At 44.7% G+C, this 17083-nt stretch overlaps 1 protein-coding gene across 2 annotated transcripts in view; it reads right to left on the bottom strand.

Moving 5' to 3' along the window:
• DSP (desmoplakin) overlaps positions 1 to 17083 on the bottom strand; it is a 222571-nt gene that overhangs the window by 126984 nt on the left and 78504 nt on the right. For both annotated transcript variants that reach the window (XM_085607227.1, XM_085607228.1), the window contains exon 5: positions 3759 to 3887. In XM_085607227.1, coding sequence (XP_085463353.1) covers positions 3759 to 3887 — 129 coding nt within the window. The remainder of the gene's footprint in view (positions 1 to 3758; positions 3888 to 17083) is intronic.

Raw genomic sequence — 17083 nt, 5'->3', positions numbered from 1 at the left:
CTTCAGTGGGATCTGATACCTTGGTTTGATCCCTTTCTGCTAAAAGCGTTGGGCCTCTGATGGACTGTTGATGCCAAAGATGCACTGGTCTTTATCACAGGCGGTCTGACTCTCTCCATGACCTTCAGGACGTTCCTTGGCTAAGGATGGATACAGGGCAACAGCCGCCTGAACCACACCAGGCGCCCGACACACAGTCCAGGCTTAGAGAACTAGCTTTGGAAAGTACAGAATCTCTCACAATCTCCATTTGTCAGGACAAAAGGGACAACACTGGTGAACTTCTGTCAACCCACCCACAAGTGCTACGAAGTAGCTCCTAAGAAAGCTCTATAGCTCTATAAAACAATTAAATAAGTAAGTAAATTCTACGGAAACAATTATTGAAATCAATAAAATTATGAAAAACGTCCCAAAATCCATAATGAGAATGGGCTGTACATTGCAGGATGGACATGTCCCTTAGAGTAGGCACTACATTTCTCTGTTTCAAACTCGACTGTGCTTACACTAGCAGTTTTCCAGCAGTTCAGATGGCGGCATTCACTCCTAGGGGGCCTTGATCAGAAAACAGGTTTGTGCTATCACCGCTCACTCCCCTTCTCCAATAACTTCTTCATTTCACTCTCCCTGAAATTGCCTAGAAGTCCTGCCACATCTTACTGAAATGAATGTTGCGCCCTACTCCGGCCCCATAGCCAACTAAATCTTGTAAGTTCCGATCCAGTTCCTAAAGCCACTCACTAACTACCTTGAATCCAGTCGTTTTGTTCATACCCCATTCCAAACCCTAAACTCATACCTCTCATGCACACCCCAACAGAAACTGCACCCACTTATCACCAACCTTATGCACGTATTGAAACTCACTTCAATCATAAAATATTTAATTTTTACTTCTAAACATTACAAACGCTCCTCCTGACCCTGCACCTTCACTGATCCCTTTCCAGATCCTTCACCCTCTTACCCACCTTGAAGACCCCAAATCCTTTACTACAGCATTCCAGACCCTGCATTAGCTATGACAGCCTTCCAGATACTGCACCCTCTATGATGGCTCTCCGTACTCTGCACCCTCTATAGCTGCCTTCCAGAATCTGCACCCTCTACGACTGCCTTCAAGACCCTGCACATTCGATGGAGGCTCTCCAGAACCTGCACCCTCTAAGATGGCCTCCCAGACCCCGTACCCTCTATTGTGGCTCTATGCACGCTGTACCCTCTATGGCTGACTTCCAGACCCTGCGTCCCCTACGACTGCCTTCCAGACCCTGCACCCTCAATGGTGGCTCTCCACACTCTGCACCCTCTACGACTGCCTTCCAGACCCTGCATGTTTGATGGGGGCTCTTCAGAACCTGCACCCTCGAAGGTGGTCTCCTAGACCCTGCACCCTCTATAGTGCCTCCCCACACTCTGCACCCTCTACGACTGCCTTCCAGACCCTGCACGTTCGATGGAGGCTCTCCCGAACCTGCACCCTCTAAGATGGCCTCCCATACCCTGTACCCTCTATTGTGGCTCTATGCACGCTGTACCCTCTATGGCTGACTTCCAGACCCTGCGTCCTCTACGACTGCCTTCCAGACCCTGCACCCCCTATGGTGGATCTCCACACTCTGTACCCTCTATGGCTGCCTTCCAGAACCTGTACTCTCTACGACTGCCTTCCAGACCCTGCATGTTTGATGGAGGCTCTTCAGAACCTGCACCCTCTAAGGTGGCCTCCTAGACCCTGCACCCTCTATAGTGGCTCCCCATACTCTGCACCCTCTACAACTGCCTTCCAGACCCTGCACGTTCAATGGAGGCTCTCCAGAACCTGTAGCCTCTAAGATGGCCTCCCAGACCCCGTACTCTCTATGGTGGCCTCTATGGTACCCTGTATGACTACCTTCCAGACATTGCACCTTCTACGCTTACCTCCCAGACATTTCACTTTCTGTAAATCTTTTGGGTATTCTGTACCCTTTAAAACTGTCTTCCCAACCCTGAAACCTCTATGACCCCTTGCTATATCCTGCAACCTGTATGACTGCCTACTAGACCCCATCTCCTCCCCGATCCCTTCAAAACCCTCAATCGTCTTTACACTGAATACTTAACAGACCCTACACACTACATTAACGTGCTCCAAATGAGGCAGCCTCTAAGACTACCTTATAGTAACTGCACCCTCTGTGACTGCTAGAAACTCTGCCCTTTATAAAAGACTTTTAAACCACATATCCCCTATGTACATCTTCCCGCAGCTACAACTTCTAGGACTGCCTTTCAGAGTGTACCCTCTGTGAATGCCTATCAGACCCACAAATGTATAAAAAAAAAGCCTCCTAGGTGGCACAATCTCTAATAACATTTTCCGGGCCCTGCATCCTCCATGTATGTCTTCCAGACCCTGCACCATCTAGAACTGCCTTTCACCCCCTCCACTGTATATGAAAACCTTCATATCCTACACCTTTTGCTAACACATTCCGGATCCTCTCTACCTCTATGTCCATCCTGTCTTCCAGGCCCTATGTCCAATAATGCATCCTTCCATTCCCTGCAATTACAATTTCACCTTGTCAAATACTTTCAATGCACCTACCCAGATGCTGCAAACACCCTGCATTATCTAAGCACCAACTGCCCAACACCTATCCAATCATTCCAACACCTGCCCTTCCATGTTGCCTACCTTCTGTCATTGTGTGCCCTCTTTGTTGTGTCCAGCTCCACTAAGCTTATGTCACACCTGTCTTGCACACAGGACGGCATGCTTGTTTCTCAGTGGATTTGAGAAGGAGGGATGTAAAAGGAATAAAGACATTTTCCTTAGATGGAATACAGCGCCGGGAGACCCTGTTGGGTAGCTGCACGCTTTATAAATCAATAACATAGCATAATATACAGACAACAACACTCTTCAACGCTTTGTGTTTAGTTGGATCAACTGATTGAGCAGCAGCAAACCAACATAAAATCAGATCCTCATCTTTGGCATTTTCCAAAGATGATGATCTGGAACCATTTTTGCAGCAATCGTGGATATTTGTCACAAAAGAGCATTCCAGGAAAACACCATTTTGGTCGGCAGCCTTGGATTCTAAAAGAAATTAAACAATATTCGAGAGGCATGAAGGACACAGTCAGACTGCCAGTGCAACCTACTTAAAATATCATTCAGGTGGTGATGTTCTTAGAAGTTGTAGGACCTGCCAAAACATCTTTTTTTAAAGAAGTCGCAAACCAATTTTTACGTTGGGATTAAAACTCCACAGGATGGACCTTTATTGGATATTGATCTAAAGTTCTACCACTGTCACCTTTTGCAAAGTAAATCAAGTATGAGCTTGCGCGTATTGTAGGAATGAGCATGGACGATGAGTGTCCTATGTGTGAAGAGTAGAGTGTCACACATAACGGTCAGAGAGGTGCCCAAAACGAGTCATAAAAAATGTGATGGATCTGGTGGGTGTGCTGGTGTAACAGAAAAGTGAATTAGAGCAGTGATTTATGCATGGCTGGTAGTGGCACTGGCAGAAATTTGAAGAGTAGTGTGTTATGTGTGAGGTGCGGATTTATGCTCCATCTAGGTTATTGGGATTTGATGCGGCACCAGAGCATGGTGAAGATGCTAAACTGTGTTCCCGGAAGTACACATCCTACATATCGCTTTCACCTCTGGAGCCACGAATCAGAGCTCATAGGAGATAAGTAGCCACGTGTTGAATGCAATGGAACACCATCACTTAGACAAGCGATCTTACCAGGTCGACTTTTATTTTATCCAGCTCCCATCGATAATCTGCAATGGCGTTGTGAAACTTCCTGTGGTTGCTCATCTGTAGTTCTACAGACGCGGCATCATACCCCCAATCCGTCAACTCCATCTGGCGCTGAGTGGAGGGAAAAAGCAAGGTGGAAATTCTTTACAATCACAAATAAACTATAACCACCAACAGAAAAAGGTTTGCTGTAGAACAGGCAGTCGCCCTTGGGACAACTGCCCAACACTCAAACAACAAAAAGAAACTTTTAAATGAAGCCCAACGTTCTTTAAGGAAAAGGGGCTGCAGTTAACAAAAAAAATTGACTTTATTTAAAAATGCGATCACAGACATGGTGATCTGCTGACCGCGACAGGACACGACAGCTGTTATCGCATTTAATCGCATTGAGTCACAATTTGCGACCTACCTCACAAATACTCATCAGGTAGCCTGGATTGAGACCCAGTACAATTCTGAATTTTGGAAACAGACATATTACTACACAGGTTAGTTAGCGCAATTCCTTTCCATTCGGAAAAAAGGCATTGTACAGTTTGCAAAAGGACATTTGTACATCTGGTCCAAAATGAGAGGCACGTAACACTGGAAGAAACACATAAAGTAAGGAAACACTCATGCAGATCAGAAAAAAATAGCCTCCTAATTTACGGATCCGCACAGTTTTAAGGCAAATATATTTTTTATTGAAAATCGCTTAGAGAAAGCGCTCTAGAAATGCACTCACTCTGCAAAATGCTAAACTACCAGTTTCCTAAGATCACACATCTATCAGCATATGTGTTCTGCCGATACATAGAAGAAACATCAGGGAACATTATTAGCCTTTCATTTACTTTTAATATAAAATTACATTTTTAACAAGAAAAACTCAGAATAATCTTGGAAAATAAAATAAAAAAGGTATAAAGTTCTAAAAAATATAGAAAATATCAAGTGTGAACTTAACTAGGCAGGCTTCAGGAGTTTATTACTTCCTAATGAAGGCCTACACAAAGCCATGATCAAGCTGTCTTGTTGTGCAAACTTAAAATGACTCAAATGGGTGTGGTAAAACAAGTATGTGGATACAAAACAACATTCATTCCTACACACAAAACAAAAAAGAGGACGCCTGCCCCACCCTAAGCTACTGTGAAAATACTGTATTGTGAAGCAATTTCACACTGCAGGTCGTACCGTGCTCACACATCCCAGCCCGCTTTTAGGGAGCACATGTATAAGATTGGAATTTAGTTTATAAGGTTTCAACGCGCAGGCCCTTTCTCTAAGACCTGGGGTTATAGGGGCGGTAATACCACACCCGATGAATACCAACACTGTTGGGTGGAATAATAACCCATTCCACGTTCGGCTACCATAGTAATATTGCATGTTCTCCCTAGTTCTAAGGTAAGCAGCACGAAATGTTGCAGGTTTTATCAGGAATTTCTTTGCAGGTGGAAAACTGTTGTATGCTGCAATTTTCACACATCTTGGAATCCTCATTCTGGCACGGAGTATTGTTTGTGCCCAAATCAGAGTTTTTACCGCCCATAGATTCTGGCAAGTATCATTTAGACGCACACTAAATCCAAATATGGAAGACTGAAAAAGGTCTTATTTTTTAAGGTATCCTATTTAAGTCCTGTGTGTGTCCAGTAATTAATTTAACATAACATAACATACGTGCTGCAAGACACTCAACGGTTCTTGTGATTATTGTTGGTCCCTTTTGAAATTAGTATTAAAGATAGGTTACTGGATAAGGTACGGTAGTTGGAGATAGGGATCCTTGGTCACGCATTTTTGTTGTTGTTGTTGAATAACATTGAGTGTTATTGTGTGGATCCCATAAAACTCAATTCAGAATTGGAATACAAACTCAATGGTACTGACTGGATCCCCCTCAGAAGCATGAAAGGAGCGGATTTGATAGGATGCACACCTGTGACTTCCGGTTGCACACTGGTTTCTGCAGTGGGCGCTCAACTCACTAAGCTGTCATACCGGCTTGACAATGACTTGGAACCAATGTTGTTTTGAAACTATTATTGGTTATTTAATCAGAAAATGAAAGATCACGCAATTCCGTTACCAAGTTTCTTACTTTCATCCACTTTCCACGATGTAGGTGCCGAATGAGCTCACAGTGTATGAGCACACTGAGTGCAAAGTCCAAATATCACTAACATATCAGAATCAAGTTGCACCTTTTAGGTCATGTCCATGTCATCACAAGGCCCTTTTAAAAAAATGCATGCTAGCCAACTTTGTACAGTAAGGTGTTGGTGTCCTGAGAAGAGACAAATTGTCTGATTTGCAGGAATTTCACAGTACTTGACCGAATCTTGCATTTTTACTTATTGTGTTACGGTGTATAACGACTTTGGCATACCGTGGTTACCCACTGTAGTCCATGCTTTAAGGATGATTCATGGCATTCTGTGTGCTCCGCTCCTCTCGCCCAGCAAGTACTGCCTCTCATCTGGTGACATTCGAATCAGTTCAGGCAGGGAACTGCACACATGACCAGACTGCATGAAAGCACAACCTTCAGTCGGCAATGGGTTTGCAAATTACTCTTAGAAAAGGTTTTCCCAATTGGCAGAAAACAAGAGAAGCCATCAACCAATCAGCAGCCGGAAATCCTAAGCCTCGCTGTAAATGTTCTCTGAGAACTGCTGAGGTTTGACGGGCAGTGTGTCGTCAGTGTTAGACAGCAAGACAGTAGCACACATCAATGGAACTCAAACTAATACGGTGATGGCAAAACTCCAATTTGAACACAGTTAGTTTTCACTTATCTTATTAAAACGGGTATTGGTATTTCACGGTCCTTTTATTCTCACTTCTTATATCGTGTTATGTTAAAAGAAATTTATAAAGCGCTCGTTCACTGGTGCTCCCTTCGCACTGTAATACTGCTATGATTGGAGGGCCATGCTACTGCTTTATGATTAGCAAGCTTGTTCAAACAACCAGGTCTTCAAACATTGCCTAAAAGAGTTGAAATCTGCAGCCTGACGAATGTTTATAGGAAGAGAGTTCCACAGAGGAAGAGGTGTGGTGCAGTGGCCAGGGCGTCTGACTACGGAACCCGGGGGGCTCTTGGTTCGATCCCCGGCACCAGCGACAGATCAGCACAGCCCAGCACCATGTGACTCTGGGCAATAGCTTGCTTAATCTTCCCGAGGGCCCCCAGCGCCTTGACACCTTCGGTAATTGTTCGCGCTTTACAAATACTGGACATTTACATTTAACATTTACATGGTGGGCGCCATTACAGAGAACTCCGTGCCTACAGAATATACTTTTCCAATATTTTGGAACAGTAAGTTTGATAGCATGGGTCAATCTCACGTTATGTGAAGGTACAACTTTTTTGATCATATCTGTCACAAATTTGGGCGCTAAACCATTTATGCTTTCGTACGCCATGCAACAAACCTTGTGCTCATGTGAGCCACAATTTCAAGGACTATTGTGGTTTCACTGAACTACAAGGACAAGTGAAACTGAGAAAGGAGGCGATACTAGTAATGTACAATTAGGAACAGGCAGTGAAGTAGTCACAACACATGCTGAACCGCTCACGCCCTTGCTCGGTGATGTCGGGGATGTCTCATCGAGTGAGCCCATGCCCAATCATTACCTTGGACTTTAATCCCTTAACAGGAAATGGGTCTCGTTATAATGCCAAACAAAGCAACAGAAGCAAATACAGCAGGTCTGCCAACTCCAGTGAAAGGGTGTGGGCTCTGCTGCTCACCATGAATCACCATGGAGATGCGCCCGGGATCACTCCCACCTGATTGCCTTATCAGCCTTGCACACATGACCAAAGAGAGGTAGATACAAGGACACTTGCACAACAGCCCTGATTTCACGGAAAACAGTTCCTTGCTATTGAATTTCAGTGCATCTGATAACTCCACATCCTAGGAACGGGTTAAACTCTGGTCTGAAGGAAATTGATGCACGTATAACAAGCATTGGTAATGCATCAGTTTCGCCTATGTAATGAATAAAGGCTGTTTTCATCAATCATAGTCCGGGAGAAGGAAAGAGCTCCCTGACAGATAACACAGGAGTGAAGAGGATGTAGTGCAGAAGCCAGAGCTGCTGACTCGAGAGCTAGGGATCCCAATTCAAGTTTCAGCAGCGCCCCGCAACATCCTGTGATTCTATGCAAATCACTTCATCTCTCCGGGTGATAAATTGTTATATAAACATGCTGCAATGGTAAAAGGCAAATCTTTATGAAAATATAGTTCCGCCAAAGCAGATGTTAACAGTATTTCGGCGGCGGGAAACTGATAAGGGAAGCAGACAAGGAACAAGCATTGGTAAATGCAGGAAAATAACTACAGCCAATAGAAATGGAGGAAAGGTAAGTGTCAAGCACAGGAACCAATGAGAAGCCAGGAAAGAGAGGAGGCTGGATGTAAGTCCCTTTTAAGTTTATATTAACAATAGATTTCTCAAACACAGCCCAAGCTCTGTGGAGGCGAAACCTAAAAAGCAAGGTTTACTGCCGTCATTTAGTAATACAGAGCTGGTTAATGCACACATTTATAATCTTTTATCACTCAATGTGTACGTCAACTGGTCTCATGAAACATTGTTGTCTGCAGTCAGGCATTCATTTAATATTTAGGGTTTAGGGAGGGTTTGGTGAACCAGCATTTTTACTAAAAAGATGAAAACCTGGAGCCCAGTGCTAAAGCTGTTTCTGCAACCATGTCGGCGCCTTCTGATTGTAAACACAGTTAGGAACACTGTCATGGCCACACCCACTTTGCAGTGCAGGGTCTGTAATGAACTACTGATGGAGCGTGGAACCCAGCAGAATTGTAAAAGGGTATTTTTGAGGTTGGGTCTATTAAGGAAACATTTCATAAAGTTTCCAAACATAAGTTTTGTAAACTGCAAAGGGAATTTCAGTCCCTGCTGTGGTATGATTATTTGCACACCACGAAGAGTGAAAATACTATTCTCAAAGCTAAGACATAACAAACACTGGCAAAGCCAGTAGGTCTCGCCTTAGCACGATCTTTGGCTTTGCCAATGTGTTTGAGCCATGAACTAAGGTGGCTGCTGTTCAGCATGGCTAAAAGTTAGTGGTGTAGAGGGAAGTGGTGTAGAGTGTAGTGACCAAGAATGAAGTAGAATGGTGAAGAGTGGAGGAGAGTGGCAAAGAGGGCTGAGGAGTGGAGGGGTGTAGAGTGGAATAAAGTATTGTAGTGGAGCATCGTAGAGCGGCATAGAATAGAGCGGCCCACAGTTGTAAAATGTAGTGGGTTAGAGAGGCCTGGAGTGAAGTGGCATAGAGTAGAGTGGCGTATAGTGGCGTAGAATGGAGTAGAGCAGAGTGGAGTGGTGTAGAGTGGAGGGGCACAGAGTGGAGTAGAGTGGTGTAGAGTGGAGTGGCATAGTGTGTATGCTAGCACACTGCCCTTAACAGACAACACATTTTCATGTGAATTTACCATTGCATTTGAACAGACAGTTTTACTGATAAATCTATACAGTGCACAAGCGATAATCTGTTTTGATCGTTTTAAAATATTTGTTTCCACCACACTTCCGAATTATAAAAAAATGTGCTTCATTTGTGCTTTCCCAATTCAGATATATTCTGAAATATTTGAACAGTTCATTTACAGACATTTAAATGTTGTTGTGTGCTAGAAACAAAGCCTTTTCTTTCCCACTACTCGGCAAGATTGTCACATAAATCCTCTAGCTTTGAAGTCAGAGAAAGAAAAGTAAACGCTAAGCTCCCACGGAAGACACAGCCTGATATTTCACCTCTGCCTTTGAATGAACAGCAAATGTGACAAGACAAGAACAAAATTCAAAGGCCTGTTTACAGAAAGGAGAACTCATGGAAAAATACAAGGAGAGATGGTGAACAAGCTTTGCTCCAGGGGAGAGACGAAGACATGCTGGACAACCTAAAACAAATTAAGCCAGCAAATTGAATCCTTGAAAATGTAAGTTACAAGCCACAAAGCCAATAGTAAGCAATGGGTGGAATGCATTTCCAGGGAAGCTTTGAGAATGCCCACATGAAGTCTTTTCGTAACCAGACAGCTGGGCTGACTAGTAGACTTTGACCATAAAGTGGGTGCAATCACTGTGTGACTCCGCCCTAAGCCGACAAACAAAAAAAGGAATATCAGGTTGATAAATACATTTGCAGAACTGTGTGTGTTTTTTTAAGAACGTAAAATATGTGGTCTAGTCAGTTTTGGTGCATCTCCGACAAGGCTTTAACAGTCACATACTTGCGAAGACTGCCTTTAATTTGAATATGTGCAAACTACATTTTGATTTTTTTATGAACCATAAATGTTTGTCACAACGCAGCTTAACCTCAAACATATTCAAATAGAGTTATAGGAGACCCATTAGGTTCAAAGAGGCTTTCCTTCATCTAAAAGACTGCTCTGTTGTCCTCACTGCATCTTGGTTCACAAACATTCACTTCTCATGCATGTACACCATTTCCAGAAGCCATGCTAAAGGATTTTTGCTTTTTTTGGGCTCATACTATATTCTAAGATTTGATGCGCTGATAATTCGTGCGCCTGATAATTTGAACCAAGAAGTGACTTGCCACTCTTTCTCTAGAGCTGGGGACATCAGGCCAGAAAGGATGACGTGAACATTAACTTTGGACTGGGAAACAATCAGGGGCGTAACACAGGCCCCCGCATCCCCCGCGGTGCGGGGGGGGGGGGTCCTCCCAGCTGCAGGGGGCCCCCTCAGCACAGCGCTCGGGGTGCTCCGGATAAAATCCAGAGCAGGGGCCCCTCTGTGTACATTGCAGGGGGGCCCCTTACATTTTCGTTACACCACTGGAAACAATCAGTGTTCAAGGTGCTGCATAACATCAATGACATAGGTATCAGGTTAATAAAGGCAATAACTAAATGGCAGGACCACAATGGCAGTGTCAGAACCCCTTTCAGAGGATCACGGGGCAAGCAGGGGTTACTGGGCCCAACCGTGGGGGTTGAGACCTTTTGCTCCTAATGCCCTGTGGCCCTATCTACTATAGATTCTAAAGTAACTGAGCCAAGTACCTCTTCTGCACTTGACGCTCAGGATAGCGTGGTCCGATAGCCCAAGGCTCTCTCGGCAAGAAGGTGTGGATACAGATTAGTGAACAAGGGCTCCTAACTCAAAATGAGTGCAGCAATAAATTGTTGTCCAACCAAATACTCACTTTTATTTCTACCACTATGCACACAAAGGAAAAATACAACATTCAGAGAAAAGTAACCAGTCTCCTCGGCGGTCAAGGCTCTACTGGTTTTTCTGTGGTTCCCTGCAGCACCCTCTCCTTGCTCTAGCAATAGCAGTTATTCCCCATTCACAATTGGTAACATCCAAGTTATGCAGAGTCCACTTTGACTCTAATTTAAAGTCAACAATGTTCCAGAACTACAGCTCTAACTTAGCAATAAGTTCCCAGGGGGCCAACAGGCCCAAAACCAGTCTTACTTTGGAGTTCAGGAGTGCGCCCCGTCCACGGGCACTCGCAGCGGCTGCAGGTAAATTCAGATGAGTCGATTGCATGCAGCCCAGGCAGCTACACTCAGCGGGTGCAGAGTTTTTCAATTCCAGTCATGCTCCAGAGGCTTTCTGTGGCTCCTCCTGCCGGGTGTCCTCTTCCTCTCCCAGTAGGGGGTGGCTTCAATGATCCTGTCTGAGGTCCCTCGTCTGGGTGATGGTGTGCAGGTACTCCCACAGTGTCCTCACTGGCAAGGTGACAAATCAGGTTGCAGTTTTTGATGCTCCTAGTGACCCCCTCTGGCATACAGGGTCACCGTATCTTACAGCACATGGGCTCCTGACCGACTGGCACAGTGAAATCCTTCTCAGCGGCCCCTCCTGGCACATAGGTTCACCGCCCACTACTGCACAATGCTAGGACCCTTACCACATAGAAATCTTTTTCATGGCGGCCCCTCCTGGAATATAGGGTAGCGGACTCTGCGCTATGCATGGCTCCGGCCCGATTGGAACAGCATAGCCACGGCTCGATTCACAGCAGCCCTCTCCTGGCATACGGAGGTCGCCGACTCTTTACTGCACACAGGCAATGGCCTGATTGGTGCAGCAGCCATTTCCTCACATCTCACACAGGAAGTCCTTTCAATAGGGCTCCTCACTGGACCTTGCTTCCTCCAATGCTCTTCTCTTTCTCTCAGAGCACACTGGTCTTAGCAAGCAGGCATGCGCTGGTGCTCCAGGCTACAGAGCAGGTGGTCTTGGATTCCCTGGGTGATGTCCCCTCACCCAGCAGGGAGACTAGCAGGCCCTAGCCCCCAGTCCTGGTCACAAGCAGAAGTCTTGCAGAGCTTCCCCTCCTCACACATCCTGTCTGGCTGCCTAGCAGATGACAACTTTTGGAATCTCAAACTCCCCTTTGAGACTCAATGAGAATTGATAAAGTCTAGTGATGGTACTCCTTGCCTTACTCTCACATCTTGAGCCCTGACTCGCAATATCTAACCAGCACCTTTCCCGTTGTAGCAAGAGAAATGTTTTAGAAACAACTACATTAATCAATGTAATCAAAATAAAACACATATACGTAATTAATAGATCTCTCATTACAACATATTCCTTCACTTACATAGGCATAATTACAAACTAAAACCATTTAAAAACATGATATCTAAAATAAATTTCATACTAGTTTCTTTAAACAAAACATTAATTACCTCGATGTACAATGCAACTTTAAACCCAACAATAAACAATCTGAATCCCACAGTGCCCTCACATATTAATGTGATGTGAATGCCATCGCTCAGCTTCATTCAACTCAATCTGCACCATTGTCCCTCTCTTTAAATCTGAGCCAAGCTGCCTTGAACCACCATTAATGCCATGTGCCCACACCGGGTGTGCATAAATTCTGTTTCAGGAGTCATGGGCACTTGTACAGATAGCTCGGGTAGCCGAGCTACGTGCTTGAAACCAAACCACTGAAGGATCTTTCCTCAAATATAAATGAAAACCTGATTTAACAACATTACCCAACAAGCATTGAAAATGCAATAGGTCTCGCCCTCGCTTAAGTTAAAGCAATTCGGTTTGTAATTAGGTGCCTTTTTAGCTTTGCTTTTATTAGTGTTTTTCAAACTTTCATGTACATAACATGCATATTTATGCATATATGTATATTTATGCATGCATTTATATTTAAGCCTGGGCAAAGCACTACGCTACGCTCGCGTAGTTTGCGAAGTTCGCGCTACTTCGCACTACGCGAACTGCACGTAGCACAGTGCGAACACGCGTAGCGTAGTGTTGCGTAGTGCTGCGGTCATGTTTTGCTTGCTCGCGGTCCTCAACGTCAAGTTGGCGACCGCGAGCAAGCAAAATGACATCCCGGCGAGACTTTTTCCTTGTTCGCGATCAGCAACTTCAAGTTGGCGATCGCGAGCATGGAAAATAAACCTCCCGGCGAGATTCCCAACGCGAGGAGGTCATGTTTCTCATTGCGAGTGGTCGCGTATGCTCGCGACCGCTCGCGATGAGAAACTACCAGTTCGCGTTGAGAAAGCTGAAGCTCGAGTAAAAATCTACTCGAGCAGCAGAAAACTACAGCTCGCACTGTGCAAGATGCCATTTTCAATGATTGCACAGTGCCGGTTGCTTGTTCGCACTGTGCAATCATTGAAAACGACATCTGGCACAGTGCGAACAAGGTACTACGCAGTTCGCGAAGTGCTACGCGTAGCTCGCGTAGTGCGAACTTCACTTTGCGTAGCTTCGCGAAGTGCTACTTCGCGAACTACGCCCAGGCCTATTTATATAGATATGCAGATGTATATATATGTTTATGTATGTCCAACAACCTCCTTCCTGGGAAAGAGCTGAGGCCACACAGGGGAAGAACCTTTGGAAGCACTTTATTTTATTCATGTTGGCGAATGCATTTCGGCTTTTCATCCAGCCTTCGTCAGCGCCCAAGTGTCTAGGAGGTCTGCAGCAACATGAATGTAAGTCCCGCCTCCTTTTATGCTGATTGGCAAACGCACTACCCACAATTTTTCCCGCTCACCTGTGAGGGCTCACGAAGTAGACTTGAACTCCAACACCCAGAATCCATTGTAGAGGACCCAGGTAGGTGATGCGTAGGGGTGAAGTTGTGACCTTATGGTTGTGCGAGGGTGCAGGGATTAGTGCGTGCAGTTAAGATCCATTTCCTACTTGTGAATCAAATGAACCCCTCCTCCGGTCCCCTCACCGTTTCAACCCCAGAGTCAGGAATGGTGTCGGCGGAGGCAGCAGTGCCAATGTACTCCGCCCAAAATGAGGTTAATAACCCCACTACCGCTTGATTTCCTCCCAGCATCCGAGGCGTGCCTGGAACTTCCAATACCTTGGACCACGAAGAAAAACTGCAGCCGCAGCTTAAAGCCAGTGATATCCAGGCCATCTTTGTAAAACGGGTGCCTCTGTACGCGTTTTTATGTATGTATGTAAATATATACACATACATATATATAAATGCATATATATACACATATATATATATATATGCAAATGTGTGCGGGTAGAGAGGTAGAGAGAGTGGTAGAGAGGTAGAGAGTAGAGAGTGAGTAGTAGAGAGTGAGTAGTAGAGCACAGTAGAGAGTGAGTAGTAGTGAGTAGTTAGTAGAGAGTGAGTAGTACATAGTAGTAGAGAGTGAGTAGTAGACAGAGAGAGTAGTAGAGAGTGAGGAGTAGAGAGTAGGAGAGTGAGTAGTAGAGAGTGAGTAGTAGAGAGTGAGTAGTAGAGAGTAGTAGAGAGAGAGTAGTAGAGAGTGAGTAGTAGAGAGTGAGTAGTAGACAGTAGTAGAGATTAGTAGAGAGTAGTAGAGAGTGAGTAGTAGAGAGAGAGTAGTAGAGAAAGAGAGTAGTAGAGAGAGAGTAGTAGAGAGTACTAGAGAGTAGTAGAGAGAGAGAGTAGTAGAGAGTAGTAGAGAGAGTAGTAGAGTAGAAGAGAGTGAGTAGTAGAGAGAGAGTAGTAGAGTGAGTAGTAGGGAGTAGTAGAGAGAGAGTAGTATAGTAGAGAATGAATAGTAGAGAGTAGTAGAGAGAGTAGTAAAGAGTGAGTAGTAGAGAGTAGTAGAGAGTGGGTAGTAGAGAGAGAATAGTAGAGAGTTGGTAGAGAGTAGAGTAGTAGTAGAGAGTGAGTAGTAGAGAGTGAGTAGTAGAGAGTGCGTAGTAGAGAGAGAGTAGTAGAGAGAGAGTAGTAGAGAGTGGGTATTAGATAGTAGAGCATGAGTAGTAGAGAGTGAGTAGTAGAGCGTGAGTAGTAGAGTAGTAGAGCGTGAGTAGTAGAGAGTGAGTAGAAAATAGTAGAGAGTGAGTAGTAGAGAATAGTAGAGAGTGAGTAGTAGAGAGTGAGTAGTAGAGAGTGGGTAGTAGAGAGAGAGTAGTAGAGAGAGAGTAGTAGAGAAAGCGTAGTAGAGTAGTAGAGAGTGAGTAGTAGATTGTAGTAGAGATAGTAGTACAGAGAGAGTATTAGAGAGTGAGTAGTACAGAGAGAGTATTAGAGAGTGAGTATTAGAGAGTGAGTAGTAGAGAGTGAGTAGTAGAGTGAGTAGTAGAGAGATTTGTAGAGAGTGGGTAGTAGATAGTAGAGAGCAATTAGTATAGAGTGAGTAGTAGAGAGTAGTAGAGTGAGTAGTAGAGAGAGTAGTAGAGAATAGTAGAGAGTGAGTAGTAGAGAGAGTAGAGAGAGAGTAGAGAGTAGAGTGAGTAGAGAGTGAGTAGTAGAGAGAAGTAGATAGAGAGAGTAGTAGAGAGTAGTAGAGAGTGAGTAGTAGAGAGTGAGTACTACAGAGTAGTAGAGAGAGTAGTGGAGAAGTAGAGAGTGAGTAGTAGAGAGAGAGTAATAGAGAGAGTAGTAGAGAGTGAGTAGTAGAGACTAGTAGAGAGTGAGTAGTAGATAGTAGAGAGAGTAGAAGAGAGTGAGTAGTAGAGTAGTAGAGAGTGAGTAGCAAGCTTACATTAAAGATCTTCAGCAGGGGGAGTTACTGCAATATTTTGGTATTCATGTAGATGTTAAAAAAAAATGCTACATAGTCACACAGAGTCCACATTGGTCTGCCATCCTTACACCTTAATACATACATTTGCCTAATTTTGAAACCATTTTGTGTTTAGTCTGCATCAATGCGAATGGTAATGTTGGCCAAAGCATGGAAATAACACAATCTCTTGCTGAAGCGCTGCACAGGTCAGGCCAACAACACGAATGAAAACAGAACAAGGCACGGGCATCAATCACTAGAACGTAAAACATGGCTTAAATAAACAAGCAACATGACCGCTGACTTCTGAACGAGGGCAGTAATGGCCAAGGAGTACTAAGGCAGTAATGGCCAAGGAGTACTAATAGATGAGAGTTTTTGGAGGGCCAGAATTAGTGTGTAAGTGTATGTTTTAAAATTAATTAATCATACCGGGGAAGACCGCCAATGTAGCAGCATAGGCACCGTCACGGGTTGGCGGGCAACAGGGAGGAAGCAGCTTTGAGTTCCAAGGAAGTGCCTGGTACCTTCTAACGACCGGGGCATCACCATGACCGCAAAGAAGATCAGAGTGCGCCCAGGACAGAGGAGCGCCGCCGGAAAGGAAGCTGCTTCGCTGAAGGAGTGTGGACAGCCCTACGCCATCTTTGTCCCTCCGTGCGCATGAAAGCCGCCATGCGCGCGCGTGTGGACATCATACGCGAAGAGTTGCCATGACAATGGCAAGCATAGCACAAGATGATGTAGGACTGTCCACAGTCCGTAGGGGCACGCGCAAGCTGTCTGCATTGGACAGATGGCGAGAGCAGCCATCTTTGTCCATGCAGGCGCGTGCATGAGCCCACGGCGGAGAATCGATTCCAAAAGGTCTCTCTGACGAGAGCAGCGCATGTGCTGCTTTTCACCAGGCGAGACCTAAAAACGTTTTAGATAATATTATTTAAATAGCCTTTTTGATTGAATATTACCATCAGTCCAGTAAATCACATATCACAAACCAGTATTCCTCCAAAATAAAACTTCCAGCTGTTAGGGCAATCCAAATTGTCAAGTTGATCAAATGATAATAGTCCAGTTAGATGGACTTCCGTGGAGAAGCCCTGGGTAGGCTAAGCAAATAATATGAATATCGCACAAAGTAACCTGCAGAGGTAAGGACTGCAGTCCCAGGAGCTTAAAAAATCAAAACCTATTTGCTAGGCACTAACTAAACTCCACTTCGAGTTTTCTTCCTTTTGAACTCTCTTGAGCTTTGCCCCTGACACAAACCTGGTC

This window comes from Triturus cristatus, chromosome 5_2 (genome assembly GCF_964204655.1).
Source record: "Triturus cristatus chromosome 5_2, aTriCri1.1, whole genome shotgun sequence".
NCBI lineage: Eukaryota > Metazoa > Chordata > Amphibia > Caudata > Salamandridae > Triturus > Triturus cristatus.
This window is presented reverse-complemented; position numbering and strand designations above follow the sequence as displayed.